This window comes from Semicossyphus pulcher, unplaced genomic scaffold (assembly GCF_022749685.1).
Source record: "Semicossyphus pulcher isolate SPU_LCO1_2020_fin unplaced genomic scaffold, fSemPul1.0.p SCAF_13, whole genome shotgun sequence".
Taxonomy (NCBI): Eukaryota; Metazoa; Chordata; class Actinopteri; order Labriformes; family Labridae; genus Semicossyphus; species Semicossyphus pulcher.
Window position 1 is genome coordinate 23590932 of NW_027211637.1, and position 17420 is coordinate 23608351.

The following is a 17420-nucleotide window of genomic DNA, read 5'->3' on the forward strand; positions in this document are numbered from 1 at the left end:
CCTCTGCTCTCTTTCCCTGACAGGTGTTATTGTGTTTTTCTTACAGGAAAACAAAGAATGGCCTATGGCAAGATTTAAGTATTGAATTGAATTGATCTAAAATTTATTTTATTCACTCAAAAGAGGTAATATGGATTAGTTAGATTTTGTAGGATAAAAATAATGTGCTTCAACTCCATATATTAAAACTTTTGTTACACATCCACACAACCAAATGATATGGACACAAGTATCCTTTCTCTGCTAAATTGCAATTGTAGTTTTAGACTACCAATAATATGTATTATTGCTTCATATGTATAAATGCATCACAATTTAATATATTATAGGCTTTATTTACATCTTCCTTATATAATGCACATTTGCGGTTATAATTTATTGTCACAAAATGTTATTTTCAGCTCATTTGCAAAATATACATAAGGCGGTGTGTACTGGTTGGTTCCTATATATATTAAATATTTATATATTCAATATAATGCTGGCTTTCACAAAACAGGGAGGAACTGGGTTTACCTCCATTTAAAAAGAGCTCCATTGTTCAGGTCACAATGGATCGAATATGTATGAGCTTTATGCTTAGGCTCCAGTCTGTTTCCCGCGGCGTTAGGAGCAAATGAGACGCGCCTATCGCAAAGACAGGCACCGACAACGTTAAACAGAGATTTGAACCAATCAGCTTCATGTTCGATTAGTTCGCGGTGCAGAAGTGTCCAATCGTTAGCAGAGAAGCCGTTACGGACAAAAACGTGGACTCCAATCCTCGTCGTCAAGGGCGTGTACTACAAATCTTTTCTTCACAGCGTCGCTTCTGTGTATCTCACGGCAGGACTCCGTAGCCCGTCTGCATCTTGTCTGCCTTTCATGAATGACCAGAAAATAAGGATTTTCCCGTCGACCAGTCTACAGTAAGGTTTTGTCGCTTTTTCCAGAATACGCGCGAATTCTCACACTGTCAGTGTATAGTGTAAGCGCTGGCAATAGCAAGCTAACGTAAGCTAATGGTGTGTTAGGTAAGCTAGCGATAGCTAACGTGGAAGAAAGGATATGAAACCCTAATACGAGTTGTTAGCGAACAGGCGAGGCTGATCGACAGTATTGTGGTGACTGTGGTGGGAACGAGTCGTAAAGCTACCAGTAGCAGCGTGCCTTTCTTGGCTCGCTCTTATCTCTGCCTTTAACGCCTCCGGCTAACGTTTCTCAACGTTAAATGCCCCGTGTGATCTCACGCCGTAATGAGCCTTTACTAGCAACTAGCACGAGCTAACAGTAGTCGAGGCGTTAACAGCAGAGTATGGACAGCCCGGTAACCGGCTAGTTCGGCGAACCAAACCGTCCACGTCTGTCACAGCAGATAGCTAACATTGGCTTATTCAGTGTGTAATATCTGCCATTTAATTTGACAACCGTCTGATATAGAGCCGTCGTAACGGATCATTCATAAAAAGGGAAAAAAGAATCCAATGTGAACTATGGGAAGTCACATTGTTGTAACCTGTGATTGAGTATTTGCCTTCATTTTGATCTTTAGGCTTAACATTAGCTGTTAAATAAGTTAAGTAAGGTTAACCGGTTCTCCTCTCTTGTGCCAGACTCAACATGTGACACCGATGCGAGGCGTGGAGGAAGCTATTAATCATGATTAGCTTTATCAATCAGCTCATCTACAAAAGGCAAAATGTACAGTTCTTGTCTTCCCTACTGCTATTTGTGAATTATCTCATTGCATAGACCGGATCAGGTCAAAGTAGTTTTTTTGTCCAACAGTTTCATGTGCCATTTTTATTCTGTAGCTAGCAACCATGTGTTAAGAGAACTGAGGACACAATCAATAATTTATCAGCTTCCTGCCCTGGGTAGTGCTTTGCAGTTCAGCAGTAAATACACTTCACTTGGCTTTTAAAAGGACAGTTGACAAGAGAGGGATTGACAGACAAAAACAGCATCATATTAGTGGGACACAATCACAGTAACTTGATCTGTGCTATTGTTTGTATTGCCTGTAAGGTATTTTTTTTATTTTAACTGGTGTATAGTAAATTACGCTTTTGAAGTTAAAAGAACAGACTACGAAACAGGCTGCTGGGTATCATCAGAAACACAGGCTTTGAGACTTCATTGTACTGACAAGGCGTGTTCATTGTATCCAGCACCATATTACACAACACATGGCACGTCTGTAATATCACCATGGATAGACTGTGAGTCATCCTTCACTGTATTACCCGCTCTTCCTCTCACCCTCATTGATGAGGTAATCTCTTTACTGAATGGGCGAAGCTACTGTAGCTTTACAGTAAGGTCAACAGCAGACGTGCTTCATAATGATGTGTGTGGAGCTGTTTGTTAACATGGTTAGACAGTGAACTTGAGGCCTATGCATTTCCAGCACTTATGAAATGCACTTATCTGACAACTACTTTAAGATAGAACAGTTTTGGCGGCTACTCAAAAATACACTTGGTATAACATCCGATTGTGACCTTATTACAAATTGATAAATAGTCTTTGTATGCCAGAACATGACATATTTTATTGTTTGCAGTGTGTATGAATAACTGTTGGAGCTGTTGTTTAATTCATTAGTCCAGACAGAAAAATACTCCAACTCCTTTGATAGCCTACATGATTCATTATTAAGATTTGCTGCTTTCTTTTGCTTATGTTTACTTAAACGATAGATCTTTAAGTCTTAGCGAGAGAAAACAAGCAATCCTATACCATCATCTAATATTTTAATGGTCCCAGGCAACAAGTAATCGGATAAATCAACCATCAAAGTAATTGTTGGATGCATTTGGATTCGTTTTTGGCTGACCGCAGGGGTCAGTACGTGACTGAGTGAGTGAGTGATGGTACTTTCAGAGCAAAAGTAAAAAAAACAACAACGGTCCAGGAAACACTTAAAAATAAAAGCATTGTGTACAAACGAGGGGAGTCAGAATTAAAGATGGGGCTTTTACCGGAAGTGTTGACCTACTTTACTCTCCATGCCTGTGATTTTTAATACAGGAAGAGATGTTAATATTGCTGTCAGAGATCAATTAGACTCATCACAATTCAATTTCACCGTGTATTTTAACCGAGAACTGCACGCGGCCTTTGGTAAAAATAGGCGAGCCTCCTATTCTCAAAATGTTCGCACGAGATACGTGCATCACGCCAGCATTGTGAAGACTCATCTGTTTTCATGCATTTCAAATGAAAATGAGCACGTCCCACAGCCGTCACACACACGCGACACTTCCATTGTTGCCCACAAAAGCGCACATTGACCTGATGTGGTCAGCCACATACTAAGTTTTGACCCAGTCTTGTTTCATCATGAACTGCTCTACATGTAGTTTGATCTGATATGTGACTTTACTTTCAGCATGGTTGCCTATTTGCATACTTTTTGACTAAATCCTGATCGCTGATATGTATCAGGTTTATGCATTTCTACAAGCGATGGTTTACAACAGCTTTATTCAAGCCTGTACAGCATCTTCACTCGAGACACACTGGAACACTATCCAAAAAACATTGTTCTTTTTTTGAGCAGTATAGTATCACAATTACGTAAAAGTTGGTTCAGCACTCTTTGAGCCATGACAAGGCCCCTGCTTTCACATCCTAAAGGCTTTGACCTCAGAGGCCATTGCCACGTGCCTTTACGTCAGCTGATAAGGCTGTAACCCAGACTGTTGCTTCAGTCCAGCAGGTCAGTCTTGGAACCACATGAGGTCTTAGGACATCACACTATACAGCAGATAAGGATGCACAAACCAGCTCTCCAGCCGTATAAAGGCTGGACGAAATTATTGGGATTTTGTCTCGATTGCAATGGATGCTCTCAAGGCAAGCTGGTCTTTTCTTTTTGTGGACATCTTTATGTAACATTTGCTTTTGAAATAGAAGCGGCAGTAGTGACTATTGAAGAACAAATGAGCTTACTGTTAATGAAGTCATAGCTGTTTGTTGTCCTAATTTATGTTTTGGTTCTGGGTGTTGTCACTCTCCTGTAACGATGTCAGTGTTGTGTGCAAAATGGCAGCCTGCTTGTCTTTCTGTCTCTCCTGATACTTCTCTCTGTCATGAAGTCTGTGCACCGTGCCTACCTTTGAGGTTGTTTCTCTTATTCATGAAGCTATTTTGGGAAATCGGCACAGATTCCAAGTTGGATTCTGGAAACTCGGTGTCAACAAAAAAGAATATAGATCACGTAAACTGATAAAATAACAAGCTGCAGCAGTGTAGTGAGAACCTAAATAGAGTAAGGTAGTCAATTTGATGAACATAGAACTAGCCTTCTAAGCAAAACACCTACTGATAAGTGGCTTCACCATAGGAAATGGCATGTGTTGGGCCAACACTCATCTGTTACAACATCAAGGAACATGTAGTTCAGCAGTACGTTTTCCCAAGCATAATGCAGTTATATAGGTGTCCTACTTGGCATAAGATTGATCCTTGGGCTGAGACAGATTAAATTGAATGCCAACTTTTCCAGTAATTGATCATAGTTTATTTTACTGATCAGGTTTGAATTGTATTTTGCTGAATGGTGCCTCAATCTGTTAGTCAGAAATCATACTTAGCCAGGTGTCCTGGTCTAATCTTTCACTTTGTGGCTCCCCCAGCCTGTCAGCCTGCCTACCTTCTTACAATGAGACCGCTAATCTTTGACAGAGCTTCTGCCATCACCTCTTTTCATGCTACTTGGCTCGTATCCAGAGTTTCACAAAGGTTCCTCCACAATAAGCCACAATCCTGTTATAAGGTTTGGTGTGTTTGTATTTAGCTTTTGTTGGAGCTCGGCATTTTAGCAGGCATCATTATTGAACCTCAGACTCTCCTCTCACAAAGAAATTCACTCTTCAGCCTAATTAACACACTTGACTGGGAGTCAAAATCACTCAAGAATGAGCTCAGCGGTAATGAAGGCTTCTTAAATCCCAGACCAGACAACTTAACAGTCTCGCCCAAATGAAAAAAAAGCTAGTTCTGCCTTTTATAAAATGGTGCCGATGGTAACGGCACTGAAATAGTCATGTTCACTCGAAGTTCAGCCTGCTGTGGAGGACCCATTAGTGGTCATCTGATAGCTCTCAGACAGACCTGCTGATGGAGTCGGAGCATATCCTGAGTTAGAGACGGCGTGGCTTACATAAGTGATGCAATTTACGGGATCATAGCAGTGTTGACAGCGTTGTAATTGATCCAAATTGTTTTCATTCAGGCCCCTCAAAGAAGTGATTAATACAGCTGCTGTCCACATGAGTTGTAAAGCAATGGCATCTCTCTCTCAAACTTTTGTTAGCTTAGCCGACATGTTTTCATATGCACGTCGCTGTAATTGTAATTTAATTTTGAGTATATTTTAAGTATATTTCTGCTCATACCCTGCCTGTTGTTATATCACTAACAAACATAAGAGTAGAAAAAAACAATGTAAAAGAAAAAAAATCTATCTACTGTAGATAAATACTTGACACCTCAGTTATGCAAAAGATGATATCGCAAATGGTGAAAGAGGATGCATCTGTCGTTAATCGTTTAAACCGAGAAATACAGTCGACAAATACTGACTTTGTTTGGCTAAGACTTGCTTAACATTTTTTTTTACAAAGTTAAATCAAAAGAAGTTCAGCCAACTTTGTGCATCATATTCATTACAGTAAAGATAAATGAACTTGTGATAGATAATGCTTCAGAATAAATCAAATATAGGGTTCAGCTGAAGGCTATTAGCTCGCCCTGCCCCAGAGATCCCGGATCTGGGCAGCTTATCCATCTCTTAATCACCTCTTGGCAGTGTGCCTCTGCTGTAGGTAGGCGACTTGGAGCCAGCCATCCCACCATATATCGCACTAAGGTGTGAATAATCTGTATTTAGCCCACTTCACTGCGACTGGATGCTCATAAACATTATTCAGCCTATTTGCTGTTGTGGAGCTGAATAAGACTGTATGCTTATAGGGTACTTGGCATAGAGAAGATGCTCTATTATGTTTATGATCAGCTTTATAATTGTGTGTGTGTGTCAGTGAGATATGTAGACACAACAAAAGGGACAGAGGCATGTGTTGAGGCTTAGGGTGCAGCAGCCTGGACTCAGTAACTAATTCGGGGAATGTCATGCATGTCTGCTATGTGTACTACAAGAAGCGCATCATTCTGTGGGAATACCTGTTCTGTTGTTCGTTGGATGACGAGATTGTCAGTGCAGGCCAAGGCTGCATGAGCGACTCATGAGCTACATGGAGTGGATTCCACAGCCATGTTTGTGTACGTTGGTGGAATGTAACGAGGGCTTCACTGGTGCTCTGAGTCACCGGCTGATGATGGAAGTGCAGCACCCTCCCAATTACAGGGTGTTAGGCTGCTATTTAGATTGAAGCCACTACCGGAGAGAATAAACACTACATTTTCATTATTGACCCAACGTGGTGAGCCTTGAATTACTTTCTTGGTCAGCTTATTCTAAAGACATATTTCATCCATCAAACGTGTCAATGAATGCTGTTATTGGTTTGAAATATTTGCCCCTCTGTTTGTTTTGTACCATTCACATGGTAACAGTCAGCCAGCCTTTAAATAGCATCTACACAAAATCCCCTCGATTCTTACAGAAAGCCTGTGGTTGCTCCTGGTTTCTCATATTGTTGTAGTGCTGTGGTTAACTCTGTTATCCACCACAACCCTGTAGTCAAGACTGATGACAGAGAGAGAGGCACCAGCCCCGTTCCTTGTGCCTGAGTCAGACCGTCTACCGCCGGTGATCCGCTTTCAGGCCTCATTTCAGTTTCTGTTGGAAGAGTTTGAGACAAAGATTCACATGTGTGTCAGTGTCAAAAAATGTCACTTGTGTTGACTAGTCTGTCCTGTGTGGGCCCTGATGGCTCTGATCACTTAAACAGCGTTAAACAATAGCTACAAAGATTTGATTTGTTCAACAAAAACAGATTTTTCTCTGGTCTTTATTATTTAAAAAGAAATAAATGTTCATATTTTATAAAAAGGAAAAATCGAGACTGATTTAGGAACCATTAAAAACAGTGAATCAGTAGAAATAGTTGTCATTTCACCTGAATATAGCACACTTTAAGCATACAGTTGCTTATTTAGTAGTTCCAGAGGAAGTATGTAAGAGGCGGGCGTTGTGGCGTCTTCAGTCTTCTTTTCCACCCGTGTCTCCTTTTTGTTGACTCATAACATCCACTTAGAGCTGCTCCCTAAACGTCAATAATTGAAATTATCAGTCGAGAGGCCCAGTGTCGAATGTCATTATGCCGGTCAAATCATTACTTTTATTGAAGCTGCATCATTGTATACAGGACATCCCTGGATAACATCATGTCTGACAGTACACTTAACACTCTTCTCTAAAATCTATAATGGAGATGGAAATAGAGGGCAACATAACAGAGCAGTGCTTTTCACATCACAAATGACAAAAAAGGGTATTAATATGCAAGTCTTATAGGTAGAATAAGACATTTGATACTTGTTAATCTATCTCCAAAAAGAAATGTTTCTTACATACAGGAAAGCCCAAAAATGACATTCTATTTCCTGTGGTTAAATTGGTCCCAGAGGGCAGAGTTGCCGTGTGTGACAGTCCTCAGAGCAAAAGGACTGTGAAGGTGTAGCATGTCAGAGAAGATCCCCAGAGATAGGCTGACGTCAGTGGAACTTGTCTAACAGCAGGTATACAGGAAACACAGACCAAGCTTTACAAAGAGGCTGATAACAATAAGGGCAAAGGGCAGGTTTGTTTTCCAGATAGGCCATGTTTATGGTTATATGTTTTGGCGCTTGACAGACACCACCTGGCTTATGTTTAACAGCACAGCTTTGTTTTACTTTTGCTTCTGTCTGTTGTCTGAACTTAAGTGACAAAGAGCAGGTGTCTAAAGTCTGCTTTTTTTCCCCCTTCTTGTGTCATCTCCTTCTGTCAGAAGTCAGCAATAGGAGAGCTCCGCCTCCAGTCCCACCCCGCACCACATCCAAGCCCCTCATCTCAGTGACATTGCAGAGCAGCACCGAGTCAGCCCAAGACACATATCTTGACCAGCAGGACCGTGGCAGCGAGGCCAACAGCCAATCAGGACGCAGCAACTCCTCTGACAGTCTCTGTAGCATCCGCACGGGCAGTCTGGCTAAGGGGACCCAACCTCCACCGGCCCCTGTCCCTGCTGCGACCCCCGCACCCACTGCAGCCTCTGTACCTCCTGTCCCAGCCCCTCGTGACCTCCATCCCACCACCACTAGCATCACTAGCACTACTTCCACATCTACCCAGCCCCAAAATGACACCCTGAGCATTGGTGTCACCCTTGAGCAGACCCCGACTGCACCCAAGAGGAAACTGTCCTCTATCGGAATTCAGGTAAGAACTTTTCATTTGTATTTACTCACAGGAGTACATGGAGAGGACTCAAATCACATTCACAGATGTATTTGACTCTTCTTCTGATGCCTGTACATTTTTCAGGTGGATTGCATTTTGCCAGTCTTAAGAGAGGAACCCCTTCCCCTGACTGCACCCCTCAAGTTTCAGTCAATTGGAGTTCAAGTGGAGAACGGAAGGCCGTAAGTATACTCTCATGTTTGATGTATCAGTGAAGGGTAGCTACAAGAGACCTGGTGGTTTACATTAGGTTTACAGGATGTACTTGGAAAGGGTATTAACTCGTATTTGTTATTATTGCCCTTACTGACAGTATAATATGAGTCTTAAATATATATATTCATGTATTAATGTAAATGATTATTGCTGTTAAACATTGCTTTTTCCTCCGTAGCTGCACACATTCATTGTTACCTTCTTTCTTTCATCCGTTTAGCGGGTGAATTTGCAGCCTGTGCAGCAGAGTGTTTCTAAAATCATCAGCAGTCAGTCTGACAGCGGCACAGCAGCCCGGGGCACTGATTGATGTCCTTTTACTCCTGTTTTGACTGTAGAGAGCTGAACATGGAGAGAAAATTGTCATTTAAACTTTTTAATGCAATGTAATTTCCCTTAATCACGTCAGTTCGACAGCTAACCTCCCCTTTTCCTGCTCATTATCTCTGAAGCCTGCAGTCCACCGGCTTTTATGTTGTGTACCTGATTTGTCCTGATCCCCCTCTGCCTACATCCTCCAGTCTCTGTGCTCCTTTGCAAAAGAGGATGCTGCACCATCAGCTGCCATTATGTCCTGACAGTTTTACTCACTGACCTCAATCTGTTACCGTGGGACATGTTTGACACATCACTTCAATGTCCTTTTTTCCTTTAACTGTCTGTCAGAAGCTGATGTTTATGCATGTCTCTGCAGCCTCAGCCGGGACAGCAGCATGGCCTCCAGACAAAACACAGAGACTGAGCCTCAGGAGCCCCAGGATGCCGCACCCACAGAAAACAACACAGCTAACTGCACCAACAGTAAAACAGAGAATACCAGCGCGCCCAACAGACAGGACAAAGCCATGGAACCCCTTAAAAACAGCTCGGCCCCATCCAGGATATCAACCTCGCCTCCGGAGACTTTGGACCCGGCTTTAGACCCCTCCTCGCTGCCGCCACCAGATCCCAGCCTGGAGACCGGAAACTGCAGCACCCCCGGAGACGCTGTGCAGTCCAGCACGCCAGCATGCCTCAGAGATGGGAACTGGTTTCTGAAGCTGCTGCAGGCGGAGACGGGCCGCATGGAGGGCTGGTGTCAGCAGATGGAGCAGGAGACCAAAGACAACAAGCTGTCAGAGGAGGGTGAGTGAGTTGCATGAAGTGCCTATGGAAATATTTACATGTCAGTTCAGTTGTCTTGTATCCAGATACTAATTTAGAAGGGATAAAATACACACATTTTTCTTGAAATAACTCTGAAGGTAGCCATTTTTCTCTCTCATTAAAGCAACAAAAAAGGTTAAACATACAGTATGACGCAGAGACACATATGTGGAAAAAGGTGTATATGAATGTTTTAAAACTCCTTTGGCTTTTATGCAGATATAAGACACTTAAAATGCGGCCTAAGCTTAAAAAGTGTTCTCACAATGACTTCATTAAGATGTTAAGCCTTCAGAGCTAAATGCCCCGTTCTTAAGAAAGTAAGGTTTAAAGCTGGATTCAAGATTAGACGTCATAAAAGACAGAATCATGTCCAATAGAAAGAGAAATAAAGTACAGTAAGCAGCTCTTTGAGTCAGGACCATTGGAAGAATGTTTGTTCCTGTTAGTGAGGTTCACAGACGGGGTATTAGGTCAGGCCTCGTCCATGCTGACTGCAGACAATGAGACAAAGCACGACACACTCATTGCTGCCATCGACTCGCTGTAACGCCGCTCATTAGAGTGGGAGGAAGCTTTGTTTTAGCTGTAACGCAGCCACCGCACAGGCATTTCAATTTCTCATCTCCCAGAATCCCACTCAGGCTTTTAGGCTGATCCATCTCTGCAGTGTCTTAAATATGAATGAGCAAGAAGCAGACCAGCTGTAGAGGCTCCATCAGATTATCATTCCGCCTGCTCTCTGTGGGCCTGAATTATGAATTTCCATTTGCATGCAAATACTCAGCAGAAAATAGCTGAATATAGAGTCATTTGTTATCCTCCCAAAGATTGAGTTACTTCTAAGGAAATCATTTACTGACCCGTCATGTTAAACTGTAAATGTTAACATGAATATTTCATCAGTAGACAACAGCAATAAACTGTACAGTCATCCCGTCCTGATGCAGCTCTCTAACCCTTTTATGGAGCGTGTCTCTAAAGTGCTGAAGGCCTCTTGTCCAGAGTCGGAGCATCGTTTTTGTTTTGTTAAGTATTTACTTGCTGTAGCTTTTATCTCCTCTCCTCTTGTCGACAGTGTATTGATGATTTATCAAACCCTTCTCTGTTGTAGTGTTGGGGACGATCCGCAGTGCAGTAGGCAGCGCTCAGCTCCTCATATCAAAGAAGTTTGAGCAGTTCAGAGGCCTCTGTAATGAGAACTTGGTGAGTGGCTCCCGTACATCCTGTTAAATCTTTCTGTCCACAAACCTTCTTACTACATGTTTCCGTTTAGAGTTTCATTCTCCAACTGACCCAGTTTTCTTTCATCTTTCTCCTGCTAACCTCATTTGTTCTGCACACACTGACATGCAGAAAACGTCCCATTAAATTACATTTAAACTGGAAATGATCAGTTAAAGCAGAAAACTGCTGAGGATTTATGAAGTCATATTATCTCTATTACTTGACTCAATCATCCCTCTGTTTCTCCTGGACAGATTTTCTCTGTCACAGGTTGATAATAATGTTCAATAATCCTTCAAAGTTTATTGCTCTTAAATATAATTTCTGCCTGACAATGTGTGTGTAGGGAGGGATGCATTGACCAGAGCCACTCATTCATCAAGTCTCTGCCCTGTATTACTTTCTTCTCACTAGAACTTAAACGCCAACCCACGACCAACGGCACAGGACCTGGCAGGCTTCTGGGATCTGCTGCAGCTCTCGATAGAAGACATCAGCATGAAGTTCGATGAGCTCTACCAACTGAAAGCCAACAACTGGAAACTTCCTGAGAAACCAGAGAAGAAGGTGACGTCTGGTGCCAGACGGTTTTCATTATACTGAAATGTTGTGATAAATCTATTAGCCTTTCAGCTGAAAACTGAAATACTGTTTTGGACATCAACTACCGTAAAATTCGGTGTATCAGATGCGCTTTTAATACATTTATTTTCAGCTAAAAAATAGTCTGCGCCCTATATACCGATGCGACCAATTTACCAGTATAAAATGCAGAGAGACGGATTTTATTGTGTTAGGGTATTTTACCCAGATGATGGCGCTATCCGGTTGTTAAGTGGTGACCCCACATCTCCACATTAAACTGTTTCCGGGTCCAAGCCGCTGTAACGTCTCCTATATCCCTTTTCCACCGAAATTAGCGCGTTGATACAGGTTTTTCAGACCCAGGAAGACCCGCGTATAGATGCAGATTGTCTCTTTTCCCATTACCAGTGGAGTATACTCTCTTTTCTGCTGCGTCACCGTCTGACGTCACAAACACGCCGGAGACAGGGTTAGTAAACAGTGAAGATGTTACGACGGTTAAATCTTCATTGTATCTATTACTCATTCAGGCTGTGTATCAAACTCGGCACCGACGAATTTGGAACGATGTTCACTGCTCGGACGGAGACGGGCGGAATTTGTAGCTGAGATGACGAGGAGTCGCAGAAGTTACCAACAGAGCATAGCATCGAGCCGGAAAGGGGGCGGAGATTAGTGTGTCGACGCAGGTTTTCTGTTCCCATCATTGCTGATCAGAGCTGAGGCGACAATTACCCAGGTCTACTGCAGAGTCATTTGACCCGGTTCTGAATTGTAGCCTTTCCCATTAAGCAAAAAAGCCGGGTGTAGAGGGTTTTTTGACCAGTGGGAAAACAGCTCTATTTACAATATGCCGCAGTGCTGTGCACACAATGCGCTTAAAACAGCGAGGAAAACTAACTTGATTGTTGCTAACGCTTCGTCACCGACATGCACCGTCATGATCGCCATTGCACCCGCCACTCTCACAACAGATGGTAGGCTGTGATTTGTGTGTAAATCGAACAGCTTTGGGTTTTTGGACTGTTGTTACATTAAAGCAAGTTACTTGAATATTTTAACTTCTTTCACTTCTTGACATGATTTCCTTAGGATGAAAACAAGCAGCTTCCATCATCTGTGCCAAAGAAGCAGTCTAAGCCCAAGCTGTCAGCGGGGAAGGACAGGAGCGTGGACTCGGCTGTGGACAAGCAGCGGCAAGAAGCCAGGAAACGGCTGATGGCGGCGAAGCGTGCGGCATCAGTACGACAGAACTCCGCCACGGAAAGCGCAGACAGCATCGAAATCTACGTCCCCGAGGCCCAGACCCGCCTCTGAGAGCGAACCAGCACCGATCATCGAGCAAAACCCTGACTCACTTCTGACATTCATTGACACAAACACACAAACGAATCTGAGACGAACACACAGATGTACTACGGATGCACAGAGTCCTGATCCCTGATGACAGGAGGGGATCACAGGGCACAGAAACAATCCAGAATAATGCAGATCATCACCCTGCTGCCATGGGACTGAAATAACCTTGACAGATGTTTAATACTATTGTTATTGTTATTATTGACATTATAATAATTATTATCTCCTAAAGTATATCAGGACTGTCTTAAATGTGCAACTATCTTGGAATAAGGACATCCTGTACCTTGTGAGCTGAAGAAAAATCTTGGTATCCCAGAAGTTTACTCTCTTAAAAAACTCCCTTCACTGCTGAGTCTACCGGCAATTCGTGGCTGCCTGGTTTACGAGCTGAGCTACCATCCACACACACTCAGGACACACACATGCAGGTGTACTCACTGTCCACAGAGTCTTCCTGTTCTCTATTTGTATTAGGCTGCCACTCGTCGGGTGTGGTGTGTACGCTTTACTGTGTAAGAATTATAAGGTGGTGTTAATGTACTCAGAGGTTTAAAAATGCAGAGAACCAGAGGAAGGCAGTAGCATATATATTCTAAAATATCACACTATTACAATGTTCATTTTGTAAATGTTGTATACCAGATTATTTGTTAGAAAGAGGTCAGTGTTCAGTACCAAGGTAGTTTTTTATAGATCGAGTACATGTACTGTCATGATATATTAGCACTTGATGCAATCATTCACTCCGCCCCCCTCTCTCTCTCTCTTCCTCTCCTTTCTCACAAACGCACACTACACAGTCTGTGTCTGTGAAAAAACTCATGTTAAAGTCTTACATTAGTTTGTTTTTGTAAAGGGATGCGAGGTAATGACTGCCCAGCCATCGAGCTACAGAGGAATGTATGAATTGTTATGCATTAACAGCTCATGTCGACTTGATCACTGCACTTTTCCACTCCCCTCAGATCAAGTTTGCCCACCTTTTTGTTTGCCTGATCATTCTGACATTCACTGCATCCTCATGCGATGTAGGGGACCAAGACATTCACCACTTGATATGGCATTCCCATTCAACCAGACCATGTGTGATAGGGTGGGGGTTTGCTTGCTTCTGGCTAGGAAATGGAATAGCATAGCAATAATAAAGTCGTATTAGTGCAAGCAATGCAGTAGGTACCCAGTCTTAAATTATTTAAATCAGTAAGACTTTCCTTTCTTGAGGGATGAATGTTTTTCTTTAATGAACTGACAAAAATCTCAGGTTGATCGCTCAAACTCGACAGTTAAAACCACTATAGATGCACTATTTATTATATAACAAATGGATCGGCCAAATGCTCAGACACATTGCCAGATATTTCAATTCCAGACCTACTCAGTGTTCTAAAATAAGATAAAAAATTGGCTCAGTTTGGTGCTGTGAAGAACAGGTGTAATATGACTGCTGCTAAAATCAGCAGTTTCCTTCACTCCCCCTTCTAGCAGCTGAAACTCCCGCCCACGTTTGTAGAGAATGAAAAACTGTGGTACATAATTTTTATTTAAATTTTAACGTGTTTCATCCAAGAGGAGGTCGGCACGCACGTCTCGACTTCTGTAATTATAATAATTAATGGTGCTGCGTGGGACTTCGTATTGTGCCAAGACGGCAATGATCAACATTTCAGTGTCATTTGATGCAGCTTTTATTTAAAGTGATTTTTTTTATTTAATGTGCTCATGAATTCAGCTGTCTGTGTGCGCATTCTCAGCAAGGTTTGTTTGTGTTTGCATCTGCTCACTCCCGATACGCTATGCCCACGTCTCCATCTGAGCTCATGACACTTTGACGATGGGACTGATGTTTCTCCTGTGTGTTTTCTCAAATGGAAACACGAGTGCCAAAGGGTTCATGAGCGAAGCTGGGCATAGCAGATACTCGTGCACAAACGTTGGTTCACTCACTTGATTTTTTGTTTCTTAGTAAGAGCTGGCTCTCCCCCTACTGGTCAGTCCTTTACACTCCACACATCCTTTTCTGCTCCATTTTAAATCTTTGGTTAACATCAAACGAGAAATGCAGTTGAACTGGGAATGCTGACACAACACCGAGTTGTTGTTTTTCTTATTCTCTCTTATTTGTATTACATCAACAATGGACATGTGCATTTCATTGTCCAAAGAAATCATTAAACATCCCTTTGCTACATGTCCTGGTCATCATTCTTGCTCTCTTTTTATCGCACTCATCCATAATACAATGGTAATATTAGCTGCAGAGTTAATATTACACACAAATAGATCATAAGGATTAGATTAGACCTTCTATTGTTACTGTGTAATCTCTAAAAGCATGGCCTTCTCACATATAACAATATACAAACACCCTTGCCAGTGAATTTTCAGTACTCCTTTAACTGGGTCTTGCAAATGAAAACTTTTGTAAGGCATTCAGGGTCTGTACTGTGCATAAGAGTTTGTAACTGTGACAGAATGGTGGAAAGTCCTCTCCTTTTTTTCATATCATTTGAGAGCCGGATCCCTTTATTTGCCCACACACTGAACTTTAAAGAGAGCATGACCTGATCAGGGATCTTCAGACAGTTTGTTTACCAGTACTTCCTGAGTTTTAAGGGCTACCAAATGGACAAACGATGACCAGAAGACGCAACTCTGGAGGCAGATGATGCGGATGTGCCACCATGTGGACGAGGCAATTTTCTCTCTGTTTAGTGATTTCTAGAATTAATGGAATTGCCTGAGACATGTGCTCGAGTTTTAATGAATATGTTTGGAGAAAATTGGGGTCATTGTGTATGCTTGATGGACAGAAACACAGAATCATAAGCCCATTCTTACTCCCTCACAGTCATCTCTCTCTGGCTACATATCTACTGTCCTATCAGAGGTCCAGCTAGCAAAACGAGCAAAAACTATGTAGTTCCAGAATATTTCTTGTACTGACGAACATTACTTTACAAAATAAGCACATATCTTACAGACGAAGGGTTGTTTTATGTTCTGGTGTAATAGTTAGACACTGTGAGGCTAGTTTCTTTTAAGAGAATAAATTATTGTGATTGCAATGACTTATGTGGCATATTTTCTGTATGAGATAAGCTGTAGAATTAAAGGGGAATGCCACTCATTTTTTGAATGCATGTATGTTTTTTCCTTGGTTTTATGTTTAAAACAAATTACCTCAACCCTATTCATTGTTGTTCTTGGTTCTGGAGTAGGATAATAGTGTCCAAAAATAACCCTCTGTGTGATCCCAAAGCCACTTTTGTTTCTTTTTTTCTGTGTGCTCAGTTGTTTTAATTGTTTTATAACTTAAAATAAAACAAGGGTCAGCAAAACACTTTCAATTAGTCCACCTTAGTATGTGGTCATACAAACAATAGTCTTCTTAGTACTAACAGGAAGAGGACTTTTGGTCTCTGGGTGTTACTCTAGATCTCCTCATGGCAATTAGTCTGGGAAGGGCCATTTCCTGTGTCAATTCAACAATGCTCCAGTGCGCAGATAAGGTCCATTAAAAAAATGCTTGGTTTGAAACACCTTGACAGAGAGCCCCGACATCAACCCCATTCTTAACCTGTCAGATTATAATTGGGCCTCCAACTCCAAGCCAGGCCTTATTGCCCAGCAATAGTGTCTAACCCCCCTGATGTGAGGGCAGTGCAGCTCTAAACTCATGTTTTAGGCCTCTCCAGCAATGTTGATACCGCTATAGCTTTGTATGAATGCCCATGGTTTTGCAATGAAATGTTCAGCAATTACATCTAGGTGTATTGTGCAGTTGCCACTTACTTTTGGCCGTATAGTGTAGACAAATCAAAGCAGGAAAAATAACAATGAAATCAGAGTGAAGGAAATACATAAGCACTGCTGTCAAACAACATTCCTAAAATCCCCTCCACCCTGATTCACATCTACTCACCAGCATCACATAGTGATGGAAGTTTTAGCACAATGTTTTTTTATTATGAGCAAGTGCTGTAACTTTTAAGTGAAAGTGTTTTTCTGATTATGTACTGTAGGCCCATGACCTTTTGACATTGCCATAAAAATGTATATAACACAGACTTGCCATAGAGGCAAAGGTAAATCAATAAGTAGTACTTTGATATAGGAAATGATGGGATGTGTTACCAGCTTACATAAGAGTGAATAATTAGAGAGGCAACAGAAATGAGGAAGGTTACATTTACGTGTGAGTTATTGGATTACAAGGGGACTTTCCTGTCCTACAATAATACTCCCTTATAATACGTTTCTCGGGCGAAAAAAACATGAACTTCCTAAATTTAGTAGTATTCCCCTTTAATGAACATGCGATAGGATGCTGTCACGAGCATCTCCTTGCGTCACAGCCCCTGACAATAGCGCCTCCCGCAGGCTTCATGATGACTGAGCGGCAAAGAATCTTGAGCAGGTGCGTCAAGTCAGCGGAAGACAACTAATATAAAGACTGCCTTCAAAATAAAATCCTTATCCTTGCTTTTAA

General features: G+C 42.0%; 1 protein-coding gene across 1 annotated transcript in view; it reads left to right on the plus strand.

Annotated features, from left to right (window-relative positions):
* dlgap4a (discs, large (Drosophila) homolog-associated protein 4a) overlaps nt 1-15119 on the plus strand; it is a 91105-nt gene extending 75986 nt beyond the window's left edge. The window contains exons 7-12 of the mRNA XM_069660034.1: nt 7944-8374; nt 8480-8577; nt 9306-9736; nt 10872-10963; nt 11399-11551; nt 12662-15119. Of these exons, the coding sequence (XP_069516135.1) occupies nt 7944-8374; nt 8480-8577; nt 9306-9736; nt 10872-10963; nt 11399-11551; nt 12662-12886 (1430 nt within the window). The 3' untranslated portion in view covers nt 12887-15119. The remainder of the gene's footprint in view (nt 1-7943; nt 8375-8479; nt 8578-9305; nt 9737-10871; nt 10964-11398; nt 11552-12661) is intronic.
* The last annotated feature ends 2301 nt before the right edge of the window (nt 15120-17420 follow it).